Here is a 25,804-nt window from a genome sequence, read left to right as displayed (position 1 = left end):
AGATTAAAATTAGGTTTTGTACAACAAAATACCAGTCAGGACATGTTGGTGCTATGGCAATACCACACAAAGGTGTGCGGGGCTTGTACACAGCTTGGCAGCTTTGAGATGTGCACACCCTAGCATGACTTATTCTTGCTAGAGCAAAAGACATCTATATTCAGATTTCATTTAATCAGAGAGACTTCACAAAAATTAAGTTTTGAGGTTTTGGAGGTTTTTTATTCACTTATTTAGATTTATACAAACACTACAGCTGTGTCTAGCCATACATTGTAGGCCCCTTGCAGGGTCGGTGAAAGGATATTTTGTGCCCTAGGCTAAACTTCCACCTTGCACCCCTGCTCCCCCCCCCCCGGAGCATCGCATATTATAAACTTTCAAAATGAATATTGCATAATGTGGCATTGTTCATTAGCATTAATACAGAGAGGGAGGATTAACTGTATTAAGATGCGGCCTGTGAAAAAGTTTGAGAAACCTTGACTTAAATTTCTTTGGTGACATGATGTAATATTCAGTATTGCCAACCTCAAACATTCAGAACTCATGAGTTGGGCCCCCACAAAATCACTCGCTATCTGACCTATCGGTCCTCATCCTCAAAGGAAACCTGCAAAACGCTTTTCAAAAGATGAGCCTGGGAGCTTGAATTCAAAACGTTGCTAGACATTAAAAATCATGATCTTCATAAAGATAATGGATTTATCTTGCACCCCACTAATCTCCCCTTTTGTCCTGGGATTACAAGGGAGTTAATGGGCTACTTCACCTGGAATGGTTCCCTAGAATATGTGCTAACTACTTGTGCTAAACTATCTGTTAGATCTAGTGTTTAGCTGTGACACTGTTAGTACCTTTTCAGATCTGAAGAACTCTGTATAGCTTGAAAACTTGTCCCTCCAACTAACAGAAGTTGGTCCAGTCAAAGATATCACCTCATCCACTTTGTCTCTTTTAAATAATGTGATAGCACAAGGGATTGTATAAAACCATGTGTCCCTGTAGCTAAACCTCATCACCCTGGTCCTTTTCAAGTGTTCATAGTAATAAGTTCAGTAACAGATTTGCAGACCTTTCACATCTCTCCTTAAAAATGACCTGACAACTTTCCAACAACTGCTGAAAAGTGCTTTTATGAAATAGGCGTCTTCCATATGATTTCATATTGTAAAGTTTGTCTTTAAGTTTAAACTAATATTTACTGAAACTTCTGTTTCTATTTGACATTGACTCCGCTTATGCATAATATGTTTCTTACTTTACTAATCACTTCCTTATGTGGGAAGTGTGAAACCAACTGTCTTGGCATGATTTTCCTAGTTTTGTGGCTGTGTTTTAAAACCAGTTGAATTACTTTTTAAAATGTTAGCTACATTAATTTCTTTGTATGCTGTGGCTTTCTGAACAGTTTAAAGAGCAGGATACATCATTGCAGCTGGAATTGTTTTCTTGATTTAAACACTGCAAATAAAAAAAGTTGGGGCATGTTTTTGAAAGTTAGGTTAATGCAAATATCAAGTATTTAATCATGTAAGTTTTTAAATAGGTGGATATCTTTGAGAAAACACACATTAATCCATACAGGGAAATATAACTAGAAAGTCCAAGGGTTTTTTTGAGCTGTAGAGGCTTGGCCCGTGAAACATGTGGGGAAGGGGACCCCGAGTGGCTGCAACTTACAACTCCCAAGTTCGGGTCAGCGCTGTGAAGGTTTCCTTCCAAGCCAGCCAGACGGTGATGGTCAGGAACATTTTCCAGGAACCCCACTATGCCTGGTGGCCATGGTCCACAGCAGCATCCCTCCTAGTCCTGTGCCGTCTCCCGCTGCTGCTCCCAGGGCAGGAGCCAACGCTGGGCTCTGGTGATCTGCGGGGGACAGAGGCAGCAGGCCGCATCTGAGCACGCAGACACCTCCTCCCTGGGCTCCAACTTTCCTAGCTCCCTGAACCGTGGGGCCTGAAGCAACTTCCTGCTCCCTCCCACAGCTCCGGCTGCTGCTGCGCTGGGGAAGCGCACGGGTTGGAGAGTGGCGGGAGCTGGGAAAGTTGGAGCCCGGGAAGGAGGCAGATGCGTGCTCGGGTGCTGCCTGCCGCATCTGTCCCCCGCAGATCCCTGGAGCCCTCCAGCAGGGGCAGTGGTGGTAGCCGCAGAACCGGAGCGTGGTGAGGGAGTAACCGGGGGGCGTGCCTGCCTGGACTGCGGCCTGGCACCCCCCTCGGGGGACTCCTGCAGTGGAGGCATGTGGGCGGCAGCCCCCATGCGCCCCCCAGCTCCTCCCTTGCCGCGCTCGGGCTCTGCGCCTCCTGGGAGCAGGCTCAGGGCCCTGCATCCCGGCGGTGGCTTGCCTGCCAGGGAGCCGCAGAGCCAGAGCGCAGCATGGGTGGAGCCAGGGGTGCACGGGGGGCCGCCGCCCGCATGCATCTGCTGCAGCCTGGAGGGGTGGGCACGCCGGGCCGCAGCCTGGGCAGGAGGGGCAGGGGGCGTGGCTGCTCCCTGCTAGTGGTGCCGCCGCTTTTGCAGGGCTGCTGCACCGGCTCCTCCATGGCTGGGGCTCGCTGCTTTTTGGTGCCCCCAACCACTTGGCGCCCTAGGCGACCGCCTAGTTTGCCTAGTGGTTGCACCGGTCCTGGCCCCTTGACAGAACTTAAAAACACAACCTGAGTGCAGCAGTACCATTTAATATAACCTGTATCACCAGGCACCAAGTATTTGAATCCTCTTTCTTCTCTTACAAGTCCCCTGATCCCTTCCACTCCTCCACTTTGAAATGCTAGGAAAAAAGATGAGCTTTGCACTGTGCGCTGAAGGTCATGAGATTCAGGTCATTTGGGAGCAAGGTGGGGAGTGAATTCAAAAGCTGTGGGGTTTTTGCAGAGCATGCCCACTCAGAAGCCCTTCTGATTTATACCCATGAGATGCCAGCTCAAGTACCTATGCTGATCTCAACTGTGGCAGAATAGCATGATAGAGAGGTGGCCCATAGCCATTTAGGGCTTTAGGGGTCAAAACCAAGGCCTTAAGTTCACCCCAAAATCCTCAAGCAGCCAATACAAATGGGAGAGTAGTGTGCTCGTGGTGAGACTTTCTGCTTACCAAGCAGGCCAATTATATTCCACGCTAAGTTCAGTTTCCAGATGGTTTTAAATGTAGACCTCCATAGCACATATTGCAGTGTCTGATATTGACGTGAGAAAGGAAGGAATGGTAGTTGCATAGTCTACCAAAAGGAGAAACAATTGAAAAGTCCTGTCTAAATGTAAAAGATGAAAAGATGTTTCTTGCTGCAAGCTGGTCTTTTGACTGTGAGCCTGGCCAACAAATGGTGCACACACATCCTCAATAAAAGGAGCAGAAATCATTCTTGCCATATCCTTAGTTGCATTAGTCTTGTCTGGACCGAGTCTCTGTTTATTAGCCAGCTTTTATCCATCTCTCCATTTCCATCCAGCTGCTGAGGAAGATCATTGAAGTGGGTTAAGTTATATTTCCTGTATATTTAAATATATTCTAGTTATGATGTACCAAAATATCTCATTGAATTGTTTCCTAAATTATGTGTTGATACTACCGTACAAAGAAGGTAGTGGAATCAAAGCAGCCAAGTTTATCTAATGGCAAGCAGACCACACAGAGGGGAGAATGAGTTAGAGTATTTAGATGAATAGAATACATGGATACAGGCAAAACTGAGAATTATGCATTCAAAACACTGTTTTAAAAGAATGTAACTTTATTTTTGCATTTAAAAAACTGCATATAAACATAGCCTCATTTTTGACATCAGAATTTGTCATTCTTTTTATCATGCAGGACCCCAATGCCCCTTGATAAAATTAGAAAATTTCTTTGCTATAATTGTGCAAACATACTTCAAAAACTATTTACATTTTATGAATCTTGCTTTCAGTAGCAGTAGTGCCAGTTGCAAAATGTATGTATTCTGCATATATAGCTTGCTCTTTGGCATTCATGCTTGATTCAGCTGTACAATAAAAAGCTTTCATGGTTTAAGAAACTCCCCAAAGGCAGTTTTAATAAATCTCATTTATCCTTTGTAAAAGGAGGCCTCTGTATCAAAGCTTCCATCTAAATGCTTCAGAGTTTTGCAATTATTAGAAAATTACAGTTTACTAGATCATCTTCCTTTAGCACAAACACATGCTTTGCTTTCCCCAATGAATTGTTGTGGAAAGGGGAAAAATTGATTTTTGTAACAAGCAAAGTTGAGTGTAACAAGTCAGACTCACTAAATATCTGGTACATCATGCTTAGTACAATGCAAGATTACTTACAGTATAATAAATTATCTTAACATTACAATTAAACCACCATAAATCCAGCAGGAGAAGCTTAAGTACTAACAATTGGATTCATGCTCGTATAGTCTTGATTTCTCATTTTCTAAAAGAAAAGCTGTAAACCATCCCTTTATATGACAGCATCCATTTTAAAAATTAGCAGACTACTAAGACAGACTTCAGCTGCTTGGGTCCTGGTATATTTGAGTCACATTTCTGATATACTGTAAACTAGGATGAGGAAAAGAATTGCATGTTTTGCAAGGTAGTTGCCATGTACCCTTCTGGGAGGAGAAGCTTTCTTGTATTCAAAAGATATAATATCCTACCAACTATCATCATAAATACTTATTGCTGTTTGCAATACATTTTCATGTATGCTATTAAAATTAAATTCTGATTGAGTGTGAAAACCATGTGTGTAAAAATCATGATTCTAGACACAGTGTGATAAATAAATATGGTTTCTAACTGTTAAAGAACATGTTTTTCTCTACATTGAGGATCTTCTACATATGGACACTATTCTCAATAGACAAGTTGAATATTACGTAATGTGTTCCAAAGTTGGTGTTGCACAGTCACAGACTAAAAGCTGTGCTCGTGTTTTATTTAAATACGAACTATACAGTGGGGAGTGAGTGCACTATTCTGGTTTTCAGTTATTGTAATTATGCAGGCTAGCTTTTGTCCGAGGAAGCATTGTTTCTGCAAATGCAAACCTTTTCCTAAACAAACAACCCCAACGTGGAAGAAGACATTTCACATAGTAGCTGTTGCATCATCAACCCAGGCAAATTCAGTTCATAATGGCAACAGTACTTTCATGCTGGTCTCCAAATAACTGGGAGAAGAACTCAAAAGCCAAATGGATGTGGATAGGTATAAAGACATACGCTGTGTACACCACCATAGCAAAAACAGTAATAAAAATAGTATGGAACATGGATTGCTCCCAGGGCTCCAACACATAGCAACAGGTGATCAGGAGGTATTGATAGTATAGCCAGTAAAGATAATCCTTCACATGCTTAATATCCATCTTCAGCTTTTAGTGGCTTTAGGGACTTGATCTGTAACAACAAAGAACATTGCATTATAGTGGAGATGAAGGATTAGTGGAATGTTGAAAGCCCTAGACAGAGAGGTGGAAAAAGCCTTGATGCTGTGAGTTACTATGACATACACAGCTGTATGTGTTGTAATTGTTACACAAAATAGTAAAGTTCATCAAATAGAAATAAAGTAGCTATATTATCACAAGCCTCTAATCTTCCTGGAGTCAACACTAATAATAACTGGTTTTGGAGGAGGAGAAATTCCACTTGGAAAAAATAAAGTATCAGTTGGGCACTCAAAATACTTAAATCCCTGATTTTTGAATATTCTTTATTCCATCCTATAAATGGACTTAAAGGCTACTGTCTGCTCTTGAATGCAAAGGCTCACATGGAAGTCAGAGGGAAGGCTTCGGCCCTAGTTCTGCACACTGGGAGAGTAGACTCTCATGCTTCCGGAATAAGGATGAGATTTAAAAGAAAAGAGCTGCTCATTCCAAACTCCTTTGCATTTTTCATTTAGTCCATTTCTTAAAAACAAACAAAACAACCCTGCAGAAAATCAAAACAGAACTTGAAACATGTCTAATCTACCCAGCTCCACAGGGTTAAATTAGCTCACCTTGTAAGATGTATTGTCAGCACACTTCCATAAAATCAAAGCACAAACTTTAGAAATGAGAGGAACATTTGAGCAAAGTTTAGACAGCCAGGGAAAATTCTTTCCTCAGAGCTACCCAACAAGCAGTAATTTTAGATATTCTACATTCCTGCTTATATACAGAGACCAGAGTACCTGAGCAGATGGTTGCCAAGAGATGTGCTTTGCCCTTTGTTTGTGTTTCTAAGTGTGGTTTTGAAGTCTTATGTTAATGCTCTCTTTAAATTCAGGATGGCACAAAAACAGGCAACAGTGAGGATAGCGATTAAGTGATTATAAACAGCTGTTCCATATTTCACAGAAAATATTTTTTTTGGTACATGCATAGAGAGACATTTATTCACATAGATCTGTCCTTGGTTCAAGCCTAGGGAAGTGGGATGAAGGAGAAGCTTTAAGCCACCATTGTGATCTCCATTCTTTAGTGGCAGCTTCCTGGCATAGAGTAGAGCAGCATCCGGGTATTGCCTGTTGCCTATGACCTCCCAAGGGGCTACACCAACAGGCACGGACTGCCCGGGTCTAGAGATGCCCTGAACTCGCCCCATTTTCTCCAAACACCACCCCCGCTCCAGAAGCTGGGAGTTGAGGAAGGTGTGGATACTCTTACGTCAAACATTCTCCAATGGCTAGTTAAGCCAGTTTTTAGGCTCTTTTGTGCTTGTGTCCAGATGGGAAACTGCTACCAATTGAGCAGAGCTGGTCAGAAAATGCAACTTCTGTCCAATCGTTTTCTTTTAATATCTATATAAATTGAAAGGTTAACATTAAGATGAACCAAAACAAGCAAGTTAGACACAATATTCCATTTTGTTTTCAAATCGTTTGTTTTTCCACTGAAAATTTGATTGAAATTGATGTGTCCACAAAATGTTTGTTTTAACAAAACAGCATTTGCCAATGGAAAACTGTTCGTCGAAAGTTTTTTGGACCAGCTTTATAAATGAGTCATAAGGACATCATTCATTCCAAGGGCCCGTCTGAAAGCTTAACTGAGGAGTCTCCCAGTAGACATTCTTAGTTATCTTGTAGTATTCACAGCAAGGCAATAAGAACTAGGAGCACTGAAGACTCTGTCTGAGGGGGAGGAGTGGGAAAGTGGAGTCTCCTTCTGAGCAGTCAGAGGCTTGCATATGTGCATATTAAAGATTGTCTTTTCAACCTGAAATTATCACACAGACTAGCAGAGGGGAGTTAAAAAGTCAAGACAAGCTATAAACATGATTTGACTTAAAAAAAAAAATCTCATTATTTTGGGGCCGATCTCATTATTTTGGGGGTCTGACTCATGGTTTTTGATCTTTGAAGATCGGCAGTACTGCATTTCTTCTACCTTCCTCTTCCATAATATTTTGGTGCACCTTCCCACTTTTATTTGTTTTACAGTTCCACGATGGCAATGATTCACCTAGCTACAAGGACCATGGCCAGCTCTAGTTTTCGCCGCCCCAAGCAGCGTGCCGAATTGCAGCCGGGAATGGCGGGGGCAATCCGTGTGCCCTTAGGGCGGCAGGTGCGTTTCCGCGGTGGCGGCAATTCGGCGGTAGCTTCTATGTTTAGCTGAAGCCGCTGCGGACAGCTAAACATAGAAGCTGCTGCCGAATTGCCACCACCGCAGAAACACGCCTGCCGCCCTAAGGGCACACGGACTGTCCCCGCCGTCCACGGCGGCAATTCGGAACGCTGCTTGGGGGCAAAACAACAGGGACTGCCACCCCTTGCAGATTGCCGACCCAAACACCAGCTTGGAATGCTGGTGCCTCTCCCAGGATATGCAGACCGCTGCGTGGAATGGACTCCTGTGCAGGAGCTTGTGAGCCACTAGCACGATCAGGGATAGCTGCCGGTGAGCTTGGTGCCCGCCACAGTGGGCGGGCCTGTGCATGATATAGCCACACCAGAGATGCTGCAGGTGTGGGGTGCTGGCTCCTGGGAGCAGCAGCCCGACATGCTGCTGCTGCGGTTTCCAGTAGAGCCCTGCAGCTCAATGGATACAAATTTATTTTCTGGATATCCACATCGCAGATATAAATTGTGTAGCTGTGCAGGGCTCCAGTCTAAGGGCACAAGGGAACATTAGATCATTTAGTCTGACTTCCTGTATATCCCAAACCATTATACTTCATCCAACTATCCCTCTATTAAGCCCAACGTCTTCAGTTAGACCAAATCATTTCAGTCCTTTGGAGACTGAACTGTGTGCTACAGGCAGATAACAGGAGACTGAGGTGCCACCAATGCATGATATTCCCGCAATGGCTGGGAATTGATTAGGTGAGAGAGACCCAGCTGATCCTAGCAGGTGAACCAAACCCTGTGCTGCAGAAGAAGCCAACCTCTGCCCCAGCTCCTTGCCAATCTGACCTGGGGAAAATTCCTTCCTGACCTGAAATCTGGTAAGCAGTATGACCATAAGCATGTGAACAAGATACCTCCACCAGGCATCCTTTCTAGAGGATTCTCTGTGCCACATCAGAGCAGTGGTCCAGGCTAGATGAAGGCAACCCCTCCTACCACCCTGCCCAAAATGCATCTAACCCATTGTGCAGTGGGGAAAACAATCCTTCCTGACTCCAGTGGGTGTCCCTTGATGGATCCCTCAGAGGAAGAGATCAGATGGATCCTGCTCTTTGTAGAGGAATGATCCTATCTCCAAGATGTGCACAATGTGTTTCACTGAACCAGAAAAAGCCAAAAAGCTTTTAAGAATTCTCCCAAGTCTGACAGACCTACATTCTAGTGAATTGGTATTAGGCCAGGCCCAGAGCTGTCCTGTTAGCATTAGAATAGCTGCCAGGCATAATTTTTAGTGAGAAAGGTCAAGTCTGAAGTAATAAAATAACAGATTTTTTCAGTGGTAACTCTCACAATGCCTTACAAATGAGGGTATCATTATTCCCAGTTTACCTCTCTATGCTTCAGTGTCACCATTTGTAAAGTGACTTTCCCATAGTCATCAGAAAGTCAATGGTAGATGTCAAGAATAGAGCAGAATAGGTAAGAAGGATGCAGATAAGGCATTTGAATGGGACTGAGGAGACCTGAGTTCAGTATTCAGCTCAGTCACAGACTTCCTGTGCAAAAGCCACCAAATCCCTTACTCTACTCCAGGGATAGGCAAACTTTTTGGCCTGAGGGTCACATCTGGGTATGGAAATTGTATGGCGGGCCATGAATGCTCACAAAATTGGGGTTGGGGTGCAGGAGAGGTTGAGGGGGCTCTGGCTGGGGTGAGGGCTCTGGGGTGGGGCTGGAGATGAGGGGTTTGGGGTGCAGGAGGGTGCTCTGGGCTGGGATTGAGGGGTTTGGAGGGCAGGAGGGGAACTGGGGCTGGAGAAGGTTGGGGCCTGGGAGGGGGTTGGAGTGCAGGCTCCGGGCAGTGCTTACCTCAAGCAGCTCCTGGAAGCATTGGCATGTCCTTCCTCCAGCTCCTATGCGGAGGCGTGGTCAGGTAGCTCTGCGTACTGCCCCATCTGCAGACGCTGGGCCGCAGCTCCCATTGGCCACAGTTCCCAGCCAATGGGAGCTGTGGGGGTGGCACTTGGGGTGGGGGCAGCGTGCAGAGCCCCTTGGCTGCCCCTATGCATAGGAGCCAGAGGGGGGACCTGCTGCTGCTTCTGGGAGCTGCGGCATGCACGGAGAGCCCCCCGACCCCAGTTCCTGGCTGGTGTGTGGGGCAAGCCTCAGACCCCACTCCCCAGCGGGATTTCGAAGGCCAGATGAAATCAGCTGGTGGGCCAGATGTGGACAACAGGCCATAGTTTGCCGACCACTGCTCTCTGTACCTCACCTCATAGGGTTGTTGTGAGGACAAATTCACTAGTGATCATGAGTTGCACCATAAAGAGGACCATATACAAGTTCCTTAATAGACAGGTCCACTCACTACAGTGCTCTGAACACTGGGCTATGCTGTCTCTAAATAAAATATAAAGGTTCATCTAAATTAAGACAGACAGTAATTTTTAAAGTCTCTGTCTCTACCTCTGACACACTTCCACTTCCACATTTAATATACTGACACTTATTCATTTTGAGTGCGGTTTTTGGAAACATACCAAATGGAAAGAGCATCTCAGGGTAATGGAATTCAATATAAATTATATGTGTGTGTGTGTGTGTGTGTGTTTAAAAAAAAAACCATGTAGATGGCAAGAACCAAAGCCATCTTAAACCAACTGATCCATGAACAAGATGCAAGAAAATCCCTTGTTATCCTGGCACAGATGCCTTTTACTAAGACCCATTTACATTAACTCAGAGCTGGCTTTAAGCACAAACACTACTTCAGGTCTGAAGGCTTCTGGAGATGCCAGGCAGACTTACAACTCATGAGCCAGCCAGATTACTTCATAACAGCTGGACTAGATAGGGAAAGAAATAAAGAATAAATGCTCTGGATGTTTGGAGCCCCTGCACATTTTTTAAAACTTGATTTTTTATTGTTTTTATATAAAATATAAGCACATAATGAAACAAAACATAGAAATTCATGCACAACATGGAAATAGCAGATAAATAACAAAATTCAATGTGCATTATTTGCACAACCTGGAAAAAAGCCAAAACCAAAGCAAAGAACCTAAACCATAGAGGTCATTCAGGGCATCAGTTATTCAAGTGACTAAACGAGAACATAACCTCTGAGTATTGGAGACTAAAATATACTAAACTGCAAAAGTATGCAATAGCGTCATGTGTGACCAGACATCCTCATATTTTTTTCAAGTGTTTCTAGTACACAGATTTTTTTTTCTCATTAATGCAGTAGTAGAGAGCTCACTACGCCAATCTGTCTATGAGGGAGGAACTGCAGATTTCCATTTTCTCAAAATAACTCTTTTGACCACTAAAAAAGTTACTGCAATCCATTTCTTAACATTAACTGGTAATTCCAACTCATTCAGCACTCCTAAAATACACAAGCTAGGAGAAGGAAAGAGCAACATTTAAAAATGTTGAGAGCTGTATATGGTGTTTCAGAACACATGCCTTTTTGACAGGCATAGAGGATGTGTGAAAGGTTAGCATGTGGCTGTTTGCATTGCCAACTATTGCTGTGTGTTGCCAATCTAGCCTTAAAAAAAAACATTCTGGAGTCCAGTACTACCTGTTTAATATCTTATTCTGGAAGAATCACAAGGACACAGAACTTGAAGTATCTTTCATATTAAGCCAGATATCCTCCCATGTTTCTGTTGTGCGAGTAAGGCTAAGTTACTTTTTTTTTTGAGACTGAGATTGAGGAGGTAATGCAAAGCATTGAGCCACCTATAAATAATTCCTACAAAGTGACTTTTGTTTCCATATTTCTTAACATGTTCTTCTAGAGCTGAGAGAGTTGAAACAGACCAATTGTCCCCTATCCTTGCATGAATCCTTAAGAACAGCCGCTGAAAGAAGGAACTGAGACACAGCAATAACTGGTATTTGTTTCACATGTAATCGAAGGAGGCCAGGCTATAATCTTGTATTATAGCTTTAATTTTTGTTAATCCGTTTTCTATCCAAATTGTCTTAAGCATGGTGTTAGCTTTGATCCTGAGGTTCTCTCATAGTGGTATGAGAAGAGAATTTGTAAGATTGGGTGCTGTAATCATCTGAACGCATTGCAGAATGCCCCATGTAGGTGCAAAGACTGAGTAGCATCTTAAGGTATATACAAGAAGAGAGGGAACCGAATGGCATAGCTAATTTTTCAATTTCAAACCAGTCTGGTGTGTATACAGAGCCACTGGAAGGAACTCCTTTACAACGGAACACATTTGGAATGCTAGATAATATTGATACAAATCTGGCAACCCCATGTAACTTCCAGTTGTCCAAGATTTTTTAGGAGCCTTGTGTGACAAGCAAGGCTGTTTTTTTAATCTCATAAATTTCATGATACGCCTATTAATTCAAAGAAAGAGAGAGGGAGATACTTTGAGAGGCAGTAGGCTAATGATATAAGTCAATCTTGGGCCAATATTAATTTTGGCTATTTCCGTTCTCCCCAGTAAGGACAGAGGGAAGAGACACCATCTCTCTACATCCTTGGACATTTCTTTTAATATACTGTCCATATTTACAGAAACAATTTTGGGACGATTAGGACAAATATTAACACCTAAATAAGTGATTTCCTTGCATACTTGAAATGGAAAATGCTGAAACGGAGAAGGATTTGGTCTTTTGTATATATTCATAGCTTTTGTGATTTATTCCAGTTAATGCGAAAACCAGAGATCTTTCCAAAAAATATCAATCACATTCCATAATGATGGGATTTATGAGGATGGGATTCTTCAATAGTATAAAAATGTCAGCATATAAACTGATTTTGTATTCTTTCCTGTGTATAGTCATACCATCAGTGGCTGAGTGCTGACATATTTACGTTGCCTGTGGTTCAAGAGAGAGATTAAAAAAAAGAGGGGTGAGAGGGGACAGTCCTAATTGAAATGTGGTAGAAATATTTCCATTAATTGATAATGAAGCAAGGGGAGAGATGTAGAATACACTGACCCAATTCAGGAATATTGGTCAGCCAATATTTTAGGGACAGCCATTAGATCAGGCCATTCAACCCTATCAAAGGCCTTCTCTGCATTTAGAGATAAGGATAGGGAGGGAACATCTGAACTTGCTCTATCTAACATGATTTTTCTCATGTTATCATCAGTCAATCTTCCTTTAACAAAACCAGCTCGATATGCATGTATAAACTGATGGGATGATGGCATTCAGTTGTGCCTCTAAAATGTTTGCAATTATTTTGCAATCTCTATTCAATAGAGATATGGGGTGGAAAGCCACAGTTACAACCATTTTTGTTCTTTAATTTTAAAGTAATTAAAACAGTTCTCATGTCAGGACACATGGTTCCTTTTTGAATGTTTCATTGAAGATCTTTGAAAAAAAAGAAGATGGCTGATTACAAAACATTTTGTAGAAATCTGCTGGAAGGCCATCCATCCCAGAGGCCATACTTGAATTCATATTTTTTTTATAGACTATTCAATTTCTTGTGTTGTGAAGTCCATAAACAACACTTGTTCTGAAATTAGGATATTAAAAGGTAGGCCTTCAATGAAATTTATTAGTCAGTTTGATTTATATAAAGGTTGATAGAATTGCTTTACATGATTTTATATATATGTTCAAGGATGGCACTCCTGTCTTCTTGTAACAAGAAAAAAGTATTAAGTCTTCTGGTAAGCAGTTTACCTGCCTTATCTCTCCAGTCATAATTTCTTTGTTTGACCCTCTTGAGTGTAAATTTGACTGGCTGGATAAGCATTCATTATATTTATATTTGGCATTGATTAGAGAACACTGAAGGTTTTCATTATCTGGGTCAGTCTTGTGTGTTCTCTGCAACACATCCATTTCCTTGTCCAAAGAATCTAGTAACTTGAGTCTCTCTCTCTTCTTTTGGGAGGCATACTTTATGCATCAAGAAGAAAAAGAATTCTGTGGCAGCTTAACAGAAGTTTTGCAGCATGAGCTTTTGCTCGTTGATGCAAGCAGGAAATTTCCAAACAAGCACTGGAAATTTATCGAAGAAGTGGGTATTCACCCACGAAAGCTCATGCTGCAAAACTTCTGTTAGTCTACAAGGTGCCACAGGATTCTTTGCTGCTTCTACAGAACCAGACTAACACGGCTACCCCTCTGATACTTGACATCATGTCTTACAGTAGCTTCCAGAGCTTCCCAAAAGATAACTGCATGCTTATTTTCTTGTATGAAGGCTGAGATGATTGAATCAATTGCAGAACAAAATTTTGCCTTTTAGTAGCACAGTGCTCAGCTTCTACCCAGAAGATTTTAATTAAGTGTAACTAGTGTCATTGGTGTATAATTGGAGCATGATATCAAAGTAATATATTATCAGCAGTTGCTTCTAGTCATGCTGGAATCAGTTCTAAAGATACAAGAAAAAAGTCAATTCTGGAGTAAGATGAATGTACTGTAGAGAAATAAGTACAGTCATACTCTTTGGGGTGTCCCAGTCTCCATATATATTTTAAATCAAGTTAATTCATTAACAGTTAGGGTTGGCCTACTGTGCTTTGAAAGCTGGGCTTCATGCAATTCGATTTGTCCTGATGTCTATCTAGCATAGCATTCCAATCTCCTCCCAGTATTACAGGAATGCCTTTTATTAGAAAAATCTTGTGGAGCCTGCTAAACCCATAATGAAGGTGGATTGATACTTGATGCTGTATCTGGCATTGGTCCCCTCAGGATTTGCCTCATACCACTGAACACAGCCCTCTTTTTGTTAAGCTCAGATGAGATGTCAGGAAAAAAAGAGAAATGTTGTGTCTATGTAAGGGTTTTGGCTTCTGGCAGTATCCGTTAACATTACTTTATCACTGAATTTCCGCAGCTTGAAGACGATGGATCTGGGCTTATCAGACTCCTGGCCTTGTAGTACCAGACATTCAATGAGCCCTTTCAATATCTAATGGGGGCAGCTGGGGCTCCAATTTAAGTATGTCAGGGTGAAGCCTCTGAAGAAAGTAATGTCCTTCTTCTTTAGACCCTCAGTAATGCCCAAGATGTGAAGGTTGTTTCTTTGAGATCTGTTTTCCTACTGTAAGATTAAGGAAACAGTTTCTTCTTTAATTTCACTGTTTTCAGTGGCAGTCTTTTGTAGCTCATTTTCCAACTAAGCCATTTCAGCTTTTACATCACATAGCTCTTTAGAGATTGAATCCAGTCTTTCTGTGAGGAATTCTTTCAGTGCTGCGATATCCTGGCCTAGGTTCTGCTGTGGCCTTGCGGTCTCCCCCTTCAGCTGATTAGGTCTTTTGTTGCCCCTCATTTTTTTCCCATTGGAATCCATATTCAACAATTTGAAGTTTATCCAGGGAATTAATTTAAACTTTTATGACAGGAGCTTATTGCCTAGGAAAGTAATTATTAGAGATGAGTAGTTGATATATGGGGAGTGAGGAGGTCTGGGACTAAGCAGCCATCTTCCTCACAGGTACCAGGTGACCCTACCATGCACATTTTAAGGGTCCTGCATTAGCTGGTTTGGTCTCAGAATCCCAGTCTCAATGGATCATTACACAAATATCACCCGATAACAAAAACTGATCTGGAATTTTACTTCTTTTAAAACCGCAGAAATGTCCTAATTAAAAGTTTCTTCCTTCTACTGCTCTATGTGCATACACATCCCCACTTCTTGCTTACAGCCAGAGCACCAAGATACTATGCAAAATGCTGTTCTTGCTGCATTTCCAACCCCTAGAGTCCCTCTTTTTCAGCAACATTTTCTCTGCAGTTTCTGCTAGTTGGGAGGAGATGAGAAGATGGTTTCTCAGCATTGGGTTATTTTGCTGCTGGACTACTTAAGATTTTTTTTTTAAGCATCAGTCAGCTAACCAAAGTTATTTCCTATTTAAAGATCATGGAAGCGTTAAAACCAGCTATGAATAAAATGAATGGAATTCAGTCTAAAAACACTAGAAATCACTGGCAAACTCAGTCCCTCCTTCTGTAAGCAGGATGAAAGGAGAAACCTGAAAAGCAGCTCTCTTTGTTCTAAATCACAACCTGATTTTCCTGCCCATTGATACACCTTTGATTAGATCAGTCTACACAGAGAGAGATATTTAAGAGAGTCTCAGTGCTTGTTGACACTGGGCTCATTTCTCTTTAAAAACTCTACTGTGTCATTGTCATGTAATCCTGCTCTGAACAGGGTTAGACAACATGGTGTTTAAGGTACTGGTGGGAACTTAGAGCCTTGTTTAGGCTCTAGGACTCTGACTGGTGGCTGCACTGTTGATAGCATTGGTGGAAAATTCTTGGCAAAAAAAAAAAAAAGTTTTCTTATGGTGTAGCCAGTCTACACTAGACTCTGAAATATGGTTGAAAAGCGTGTTTTAATTTAGTTAAAATGCAGCTCTAGCTAAACCAGTTTGGGTGACTAGCACAGATAGAGGAAAAGGGATTTAAAATAGGAAAAACACTAGGGTTGTAAACACCCACTGGGTTTGTAACACATCTGGATGCTGAGTCTCCTCTGCTGGTTCACATTTTGTGTGTTCCTTTACACTTCACAGGATTCGATTGATTTCTGTGGGAGTAGGATCAGCTGCAACTGGTCCTCTTGGAAAAATCTTAGCATTTTCATTGAGGTTTTTGGGAAATCCTCCCGCTGTTGTAGTTCCATCAGTCATGCTATGGATTTAATTTGGGCATAGGCTTGTACTGGCCCTTTGTACAGGGATGAATTTCACTACCTGTCAATAATTTCTTTTAAAAACCTATGCAAATTACTTATTTCACTTTTAATACATTAATTTAGCTATTTCTAATTTTATTGCAGTAAATGGATTTGTTTCTCACTGTTAAGTGATTGCATCCCAGTCTTATTCATTGCACTCTTTCCATCTCAAATACTGAGTACCAAACTCTGTCTACTTGCATTGGCAGTAGTGTAAAACATCTGGAGGAAGTCCATTGACTTCAATAGATTTACACTTCTACAGATGCAACCAGAATGAGGCAGGGATAAATAGTCCTAATGCGTCATTCATTTTATACCAATGTGCCTTGCCTACAAGGTACCTTTTTAAATGCTTAAGCACACTGAGGGCTTGTTTACACAGGTAAGTTATTGCGGAATAAGACAGGTAGGAGTTTAAGAGTGCCTTTTTCCAGTTTAGCTTAATCCATTTTGTGAATTAAGCTAACTCAGCAAAAGGCACTTTTATTCCAAACTAAAAGTGTTCACATGAGAAACTATTCCACAATAGCTGTTATGGAACAACTTTGACTGGAATAGCTATTGCAGTCAATTTCCTTGTGTGGGCAAACTCTTGGTGTTTGTCTTCTGCGTCAACAACATCCAGAGCTCTATGTACACCTGGTCCAGTATTACTGTATATTGATCTAGAGAAACTGGAATTGTATACATGTATCATTTTAAGTTCATTTGGTACATGGAACACCACTAGAAAGGAAGTTTGATTTTAGTGCAATAATTCCTGTACATGTTTCAGGCATTTTGTATGTAGGAGGTGAAGCTAAGGCTGCAACTAAACTAGATTTTTGAAAATTTGCCACCATTGTAGCTTTAGCAGTTTGTACCGCTTAGTTGCTTCATTCAAGCTTACCACTCTGGTAAGGTACTGGTGTTTTAACCACAATGCTGTCTATGCTCAGAGGTCAGAATGCCAGTGGCCACCAAAGCCTGTTTACACTAGCACTCTCACAGTTGTGGGAGACATTTTTTTAACTACGAAAAATGCAAATGTACAGAAGGTCTAAGAGCCCAATTCAACTCCTCCTGCCTTCAGTGGGAGTTTGATAACGCCCCAGTTACTTAACTCTAAATTGTGGCATTTATTTCACTATTCACATTTACCATGGGGTATGCTATTGCTATGTCACAGAGCCTTATTATAGGTCTTTCAACAGACAAAGCTAAATAGTCATGTTCAGGCTCCCATTTTAAATAGCATCCAACCCCTGGTTTTGGGCTGAATTTTTCCATGCTTGGTTATAACCCAAAGGTGAATTTTTTTTTGTTTAGCCATTTCAGTTACAGAAGAGTGCAACAACATAACGTCAAACAGTGCAGCTAGATTTTGTAATCCAGAGCCACTACAGGAGCAGCAGTTAAACTACACTGCACCTCTCTAAATCCACACAGAATTTCCTTCTGTCTGGCCCCGCAAACGCACCCAGACCTTAGTTGACTGCTGCTTTGGCAGCTTTTAAATAGTTTCTCAGCTGCCATTAGAGGTGGCTGGCCCTGGGCGTGTGACTCCCATAACTCATAGGAGTTGCATGATAACTATAAATATAATTGCAGGTTTCAGAGTAGCAGCCGTGTTAGTCTGTATCCGCAAAAAAAAAACAGGAGTACTTGTGGCACCTTAAAGACCTATAAATATAATTGGTAGATTCTTGCCAGATTGAGAATGTATTTCTACATGGGTTGCAGTGTGTTGACAATGACAGTCCCTGAACTATTATTTACTCCTGCATTGAAGTCAGAGCATGCAAAGCCAGTATGATGACTATTCATAGTACAGTTTCAAATGATCTAGGAAGTAATTTAGATTAGAGAAAGCAAATCTCAGATTGCTCAACAGATGTTCCATTCACTATTACACCTGTCAACGCTCCAAGAATGTGGAGCTGATCTATAGCTTCCAATGGAATCTAGTCTAGGGAGGGAATATCAACTCCTCAAAGCACAGCAAAGTCCAAAACATAGGAAATATTCCAATTGTTGGGTTGTTTTTTTTTAAAACTAGGAACAGTCAAACAACCTTCAGGGAAATCAAAGATTGTCAATATTCACATTGAATATTCACTAACTCATTGTAGCACTCTTGGTTTTGTCCTTCTTTCCCTAGTCTCCTTTTTGCCATCTAAAAGAATATGAAGCCTCTCCCATCTATTCCATTGCAATGTGCTTATCACAGTAGTATCTAGGCCTCTTTTCTTCAGTCTATGTATCGCTAGAATACGTTTGCCATACAAATATATTTCAATATTTGCTATTTTCCTCCCTCTAAAGAGTTCTCCATTTTTTTGGGTGCACAATTTGTTGTTTCTTCCCCTATTTGACTTCAGTTCATTTGTCCATATCCTCTGTCTCCCCACCCTCCCAGCCACCATCATTATTCTGCATTCACTCCCCCTCTTAGGTTGTGAGCTGTGCAGTGTGTCTTGATTAGCTTCCAGATGTAGGTGATGAGTGTTTCAGAGCCATTTAAATGCAGGTGAGTTGTTACCTTCCACCTCAAATGATTGCATTTTAGTGGTGGCCACCCCCACCCCCGCAAATGGTTGCATTTTCTTGGTGGCCAGGTGGAGTACTACATGGGTCAAATCCAGAGATCTTTGCCAGTGAGTTCGATGGGGTCACCCTTTCACCCCAGTTTTTATTGTGTGTGCAACTCTATAGAGTTTTGAGTAGAGATGGGCCAAAACCAATCCCTGGACTTTGTAGGTGATGATAAGAATCCAGAACTGGGTTTAAATTGGAAATAATGCTAAAAAGTTCAAGGGATCATTAAGGAGGGGCACTACTAGATGTTTTTAACTGACATTGCTCCAGATCTTTTTTGGTCTTGTTAAGAAATTTCAGGCTCACTCAGGAGCCTTCCAGTAATCCATGGTTCTAGAATCTAGGCTGGAAACATTGAGAGAACTTCAAAACACAGCACCTGCAGAAGGTCACAAAAATAGAGAGGGGGGGGTATAAACAACGTTAATCAAGATTTTATGAACCTCTAAAGAGCTTTCAGATTAGCTCTTATTTTATTGAAACTGATTTGCTCAACTCTAAGCCACTTTGATATGGGCTGATGGTATTAACTGGGTTTTGTGTATAGGTAGACAAACAAATTATTTAAAAAAATCAAATTTGGCCATTTTTAAGGTTTTTTAAAATTATCAATATAAATTTTACAGGTATGAAAAATGATTGGTTTTAATTTTTTATTTTTATTGATTTAAATTTTCATAAGGTGGGGTTGTCAGACAATTATTTAATGGGAGTAGAGGTTGGGATTCAGAAAGTTTTATAACCATTAAAATACAAATTGTCAACATCACATGTCAAAATATTCAAAGTAAATATCCTTAAATCAAACTCTGGGTTCTTAAGCAGCATTTTCTTTACTTTGCCTATCTGTAAATTTCACTTATTACCAATGGAAATTTTGTTTGCGTGTTTAAGCTGAAATTGATGTTTACTGACATTTACTAATAAAAATCTAATCCTACCAAGCCTATATATAGGTTATATGTAATCTGACAAGTTGAATGTTGTCTTAGTTCTATTAATGATATCAAGTGGAAGATGTTAGCATTTGTAGTACAAGTATATCTCCTTGCTGCACTAATTAAATGAAGCAGAGACCCGCTGGTAACGGCTTATGCTAGTCATTGGGTCACAACAGAAAAAAATATGGAGGTAGTTATGGTAAAAGTGGAAGTAAAAAGGGGCCTGCATCTTTCAGATTGACATATTTATTACCCATGCAGGTTCCAGGAAACAGCCCTATCATCAGAGATTCACCCTTTCAAACTGGCACTCCTAAGAATGGCAGGCCACAGCCAATAGCTGCACAGAAATAAGTCTAATTTGACCAATTTGACTTTGAAAAAAGCAAGCACACCCCTGACTTGTGGGAGACATTTGAACCAGAGGACACTGTGAGCACTCTTGTCCATTTGTAGGATGAGGGAGCAGAGAAGAGCAGTGTATCTGTTTGGGTGGGATGAGAAGGTTGTCTGTCGATAAGACATGGTGCTGTCACAGTGCCACTTCCAGAGAGGTGGAAGAAGCGTGTGGGTTGTCCTCTGGAGAAACTAGGGCAGGTAGAACTAGTGGATAGGGAGGAGAAGCTCCCTATAATGGGCTTCTGACATCTTACTTCAAGGGGGGTCACAAAAGAAAATACACTTGTGATCTGGACTTGGGGATAGAGGAGCTGATACTCTTACTAAGAGAACCCACAGGGACTATTAGGGATGCTGTAGATTCCCACCGTGGTTTAAACTGCTTCACATGGGAAAGCAGCAGCAGCACAAAATATGGTACTTGCTAAATAGGGGGAAAGGACATAATTGCAGTTGGGTTATTTTTCTTTTGCAATGATGCAATGCATGCAGTTACCCAACGTATATGACTGCCAGCTGTTCAGATCAGTCTTCACTCCCATCTCCACTCCCCCAGTGGGTGGGTTCTGCAGTTGTGCTGCCCCACTGCAGGCACAACAAGCAGCATGAGGTAAAGATTCAGAGTACACAGGGTTAGCAGTACCATCGCTCCATGAGATGGAGTGTTTCTCATCAGATAATAAGACCATTTTAACTTCTGGGTGTCAATTCATCAAATAGTACCAGAGGCAGGTGTGTGCTTCACTGCCTGACCATGCTCCTGGCACATAGCTGGTTAACCACATAAGCCCCTACCCCTGAATTACGGCCTCTCTAGGGATCCCTCTACCATTGCTCCCATTGGTGATGGTTGTATTCTACTCCCACCTCCTTGTACTGATGTTGAGCTTTCCCCCCCAGCTCCTTCTCTGCCTCTCTCCTTCCCCTTCCACAATGGCCATGGGAGCACTTCTAGCATGAATGCTTGCAAACACATGTATTCACACTAGTACTCATGGTACTTGTGTGCAGAAGATATTCATATAAATAAAATAAATAAAATCACATACTGAATGTTTGCAAATACATGGACAAAAAACATCATGAATGGCAGCCAAATGAAGCAGTTAAGCTTATTTGCAAGAATACTTGAGAATACTTTTTTTTTCCTCTCTCCTCACCCATCTCTACCTTAAAGCAGATAAGTATTATTTTACAGGTGGAGAAAGTGCAGGATTAACATAAACCAGCTATACGAGCCCAAAAAAGCTTGAAAGCTAAAAACTGGGAGTTGACCTTGTTGGGATGGTGCCAATTTGGTGTGGCCGTGCTGAATGGTGTGAGCATAACCTGACCTGACTTAAACATGGCTGAAGAACTGCAGAGGCTCCTGGGAGCAGGGATCCTTTAAGCCTGAGAGTGCGATTGATATAGGACCTATTGGTTGGCAAATATGGGCCCATGCAAAAGTAAATATCACATGTATAAAATTCCAGTGTGGAGCACAGGTCGACCTCATTATAGTGACCCTACAGCAAGGACACCATGCAGAGAGCCAGAGTGAATGATTGATGAGTAAGTGTGGAGTGGTCTTTGTTCGTAACCCCGGTCCCTTCTAAAATACTAATCAGCTGATATTAATAACCACATGTCCACTGGGCATGCTTTTGAGACATGTGACTCTTTTGAGGAAAAAGAGTATAAGAATCAAGCAAAGTAAATTACTGTCGAGAAAAGGAGAGAGGGGATTCCTTAATTGATGCTTGAAGAAGATGCTAGACATAGTAGCCAAAACTCTGCTCCATGGGCTCAAGTAGGACTGTGACCTGAGGGGTTTCCAGGTAGCCAAGGCCTCACCTTGAGGTAATCTGAGACAGATCAGAGGGCTGAGGAGACTAGACCTGGAGGGAAGACGTCTTCCTCAGTAGAACTGGTAAAGCAGGAACTATGTGAGGCTAGCACTGGGCCTGTTTGTGTATGTTTGTGAAAGAGAGGCTCACTAAGAGGAATGTAAAAAGAATAGGAGTACTTGTGGCACCTTAGAGACTAACAAATTTATTGTAGCATAAGCTTTTGTGGGCTACAGCTCACTTCATGGGATGCATGTAGTGGAAAATACAGAAGGAAGATATATATATATGTACACACAAGGAACATGAAACAATGGGTGTTACCATACACATTATAAGGAGAGTGATCAGTTAAGGTGAACTGTTGTCAGCAGGAGAGAAAAATAACTTTGTAAAATTATTTCCCCATGCTTATCTTTCCCTCCCCTACAGTTCCTTATATCTCCTTGTCAAGTGCTGGAAATGGGCCATTTTCATTACCACTACAAACAGTTATTTTTCTCTCCTGCTGACAACAGCTCACCTTAACTGATCACTCTCCTTATAATGTGTATGGTAACACCCATTGTTTCATGTTCCCTGTGTGTACATATATCTATCTTCCTTCTGTATTTTCCACTACATGCATCCCATGAAGTGAGTTGTAGCCCACGAAAGCTTATGCTACAATAAATTTGTTAGTCTCCAAGATGCCACAAGTACTCCTGTTCTTTTTATGGATACAAACTAACACGGCTACTACTCTGAAACCTAAGAGGAATGTATAGCTCTTAATGTCTAGTTCTCTAATGTCTAACACAGGAGTTATGTGCTTAATGCAATCCTTTACTGCTTGTGTAATTCCTTCTCAAACAAACTGCAGTGTATACAAGTTAATTACTGTGGACCTTTTTCATTGGTATGAAAGTAATCTGCTCCACAGGGAACCATTAAAGATCCATTCAGGGGTAGTAGCCCCCTAGTGCCAACAACGTTCATCCTCCCTTCTCCATTACTCCCTTTGCTTGCCTGTTACACCCATTTTACAATTAAGATGCAAAGTTCTTGGTGGGCAGATCCTCATAATTGGTGTAAGTTGTCTCAGCTCCACTAACTGCACTGGAGTCATGATAATTTACACTTGCTGAGGATCTGCCTCTGGGTTCTTTACTAAAGTTAGTGCAGCATAATGGGATCCTGGTTAGGACCCCTGGACACTACCATAATACAAATAATAAGTAACAACTACACTGAAGTGGCACAAACAAAAGTGGCTTGTCTAAGGTCAAAGAGTTTAGAAATGCCTGGCTCCCAGTCCTGTGCTCCTGCTACAGTATTCTTCACTTCACTGTTTAAACCATACATCTTTTGGAAACATACATCACACAGACATCTTACAGAATGTTTTGAACTAGGTTCTGGTCTGATAATCTCACCCACTTTATTTGCTTTCTGGAGTCTATCACATAATATGTTGTTTTTTCTCATTCCCAACATGAGACTACCAGAGGTTGGAATAGAATGTGCCCTAGAAAGGCTAATTATCTCCTCTTTTGTATAGGCTGCTAAGATGTACCATACTTGTCCAGTTATTTGGAGGAAAAGCAAGGGGACAGTGAAGTGAAGGTATAAGGGGGAGAAAAGGAGCACAGGTAATATATAGTTTGGAACTAGTTTTTTTTTTTTTAGTTGAAATAATTTATATATGTACTTATCTGCAGCTGCCCCTCTCCCCCTTGCCACAGTATCTGGCCTCCTCACAAACATTAATAAATGCCTTATAAGAAACCTCCTCTGGGGCATATTATCATCACCCCCATTTTACAGATAGGGAAACGGAGGCAAAATAAATTAATCCCAGATTTACAAAAGAGTTTGGTACTCAGCTCTGTTGCAGAACTAATTTATCTGAGAGCACACAGATCTGGGAATTAAAGCCTCCCAAATCCCAACACTTAATCCCCAAACTATCTTTCTTCCTTTAGTCCACAGTCCTGTCAGTGTATCAGCGTAGTGATTGTAAGATCTTCAGACAAATGAGCAACCCTTATAACATAAGTAAAGTGCAATTACTTACACTTCCTTTAGTATGGTTCATGGAAATACCAAGGAATTATCTTGAACTACTTGTAGGCAAGGAGATTCTCTCCCCCTTTAAGGGAAAATAAAGGAATATTGTAGAAACATTAGTGCCCGTGCCATATAAGAACAAGCAAACTCTCACCTCTGCTTCTAGGCGTCTTACGCTAGTTCTGGATGAGAGATGCTCCAAGCTGCTGGGCTCCCAACTGCATGGAGAAGTGTGAAAACTGAGCTGGCTGCTGGGTTCTCCCAGTTCGGTCTTTTTCCTGCTCCGCCCTGCCCGGCCCCTTCTCACGGCTGCTAAAACCTCACCTACCAGCCAGCCTGATTGCGGTGATTAATGACTGACACAGAGAAAGCACGAACGCAGTGGGAGTATCTCGCTGATAAGCCCAAAGCAATGGCCTGGGACGGCTCTAGCCCAGCCTCCGCCGCGGCAGTTATCGAAGAATGCAGCCAAACAACTTGGGCCGCTGAGCTTAGCCCGCTCTGCGGCCATGGGCCCGGCGCACTGCCGGGCGGAGCGGACCGGGGAGCCAGCGGAGGCGCTGCGGTTACCCCAGGGCTGCGGCGGTGCCAGCGGAGCAGGCAGAGGGACTGGGACCTGGGCGCGCCGCGGGCACCAGGAATGCGAACGAGGCGAGCCCCTGCAGCGGACATGCAGGGCGCGCCAGGCCGCCATGCCCATGCCTGCGGCAGGTCCGCCCTCGCTCCGGTGGACCGCAGGCTGCCGCCGGCGGAGCTCCCGGAAGTTAAAATGCCCCTCCCCCAGATGCCGGAGCGCGCCGCGGAGGGGACCCGCGCGACTGGGGGGGAAGGGCGGCGCAGCGCTCCGCGCTGCTTGGGGCAGCCTGATTTGTAGAGCCGCCCCTGGCGCCAGGGCTGGTCCAGCGGCAGATCACAGGGGTCCCTTGGCTGCTGCTGCCTAGCAGCCCGCTGCAGCTCCTGCAACAGCAAAACGGAACCAGGCGCAAGCGGCCGAGGCACTGCAGGCAGCTCGCTGGCCCCCAGCCCGCGAGGCAGCCAAAGGTTGCAGACAGTGCCAGTGGCGGTTTGCTGTCAGGCTCCGCTCCAAGCCTTAGGCAGCGTGTGCCCGGAGCAGAGAAAGCCTCAGTGGGTGTTTGTGCTCATGCAAACCTTTACCTGCCCGCGCGCTTATCAGCCGTAGCTTTAGGCAGGAAGGGGGGAGCAGCAGCCTCTGGAAAGCCGCTGTGGCCAGGGCGGCTGCAGGTGAGGGATGCAGCGCAGGCTGGGGCTGCATTGGCTGCGCAAGCCGCTGGGGAAGCGTGGTCTGGGCAGGGATGGAGGCTGCTGCCGCCGCTTAGCCGGCTCGCTGCCTACCACGTGCGAAACTTGAGTGCCCCAGCCCGGGCGCGGGAAGGGTGTGTTCGCCTGGCCTCCCCCGACGCTAAATCACAGAGGCAGGGATGCTGATTTCCCTGCCCGGTGTGTTAGCCTCGGTATCAGCAGCGGGCTCGGTTTGTTCCTACACTTCAGACAACTACAGTTACTGCGCGACCCCAGCAGGGGGACCCGAAGCCGGGCAGAGCCCGCTGCTGGGGGTTAGGGGGAAGGGGCAGAGCCGAAGCCCAAGGGCTTCATTCCCCAGGCAGGGGGGCCTGTACCCTGGGCCTTGCTGCTGAGCCCCACCACGCAGGGCTGAAGCCCGGGCTTCAGCTTTGGCCACTGGGGGTGGGACTTGGGCTTCGGCCCTGGACCCCAGCAAGTCTAACGGCAGCCCTG

At 43.1% G+C, this 25,804-nt stretch overlaps 2 protein-coding genes across 6 annotated transcripts in view; one reads left to right on the top strand and one right to left on the bottom strand.

Annotated features, from left to right (window-relative positions):
• OTOL1 (otolin 1) overlaps positions 1–25,804 on the top strand; it is a 118,666-nt gene that overhangs the window by 25,774 nt on the left and 67,088 nt on the right. The gene's annotated exons all lie outside the window — the stretch shown is intronic.
• On the bottom strand, positions 3,777–25,428 carry SPTSSB (serine palmitoyltransferase small subunit B). 5 transcript variants are annotated; one of them, XM_039486949.1, is made up of 3 exons: positions 25,205–25,428; positions 24,204–24,267; positions 3,777–5,374 (listed from the first exon to the last, which is right to left on the bottom strand). In XM_039486949.1, exon 3 carries the CDS (start codon positions 5,341–5,343, stop codon positions 5,101–5,103), a length of 243 nt encoding a protein of 80 aa, XP_039342883.1. In that variant the 5' UTR covers positions 5,344–5,374; positions 24,204–24,267; positions 25,205–25,428; the 3' UTR covers positions 3,777–5,100. The 5 variants fall into 5 exon arrangements, 2 of the variants coding, with proteins under 2 accessions (XP_039342883.1, XP_039342884.1); XR_005584280.1 differs by lacking the exon at positions 3,777–5,374 and adding an exon at positions 18,286–19,210; XR_005584279.1 differs by lacking the exons at positions 3,777–5,374; positions 25,205–25,428 and adding exons at positions 18,286–19,210; positions 24,057–24,131 and having other exon boundaries at positions 24,204–24,272.

The sequence above is a fragment of the Mauremys reevesii genome, linkage group 9 (assembly GCF_016161935.1).
Source record: "Mauremys reevesii isolate NIE-2019 linkage group 9, ASM1616193v1, whole genome shotgun sequence".
Classification (NCBI taxonomy): domain Eukaryota; kingdom Metazoa; phylum Chordata; order Testudines; family Geoemydidae; genus Mauremys; species Mauremys reevesii.
The sequence above is the reverse complement of the archived record's forward strand: the minus strand, read 5'-3'. Positions and strand labels throughout refer to the sequence as shown.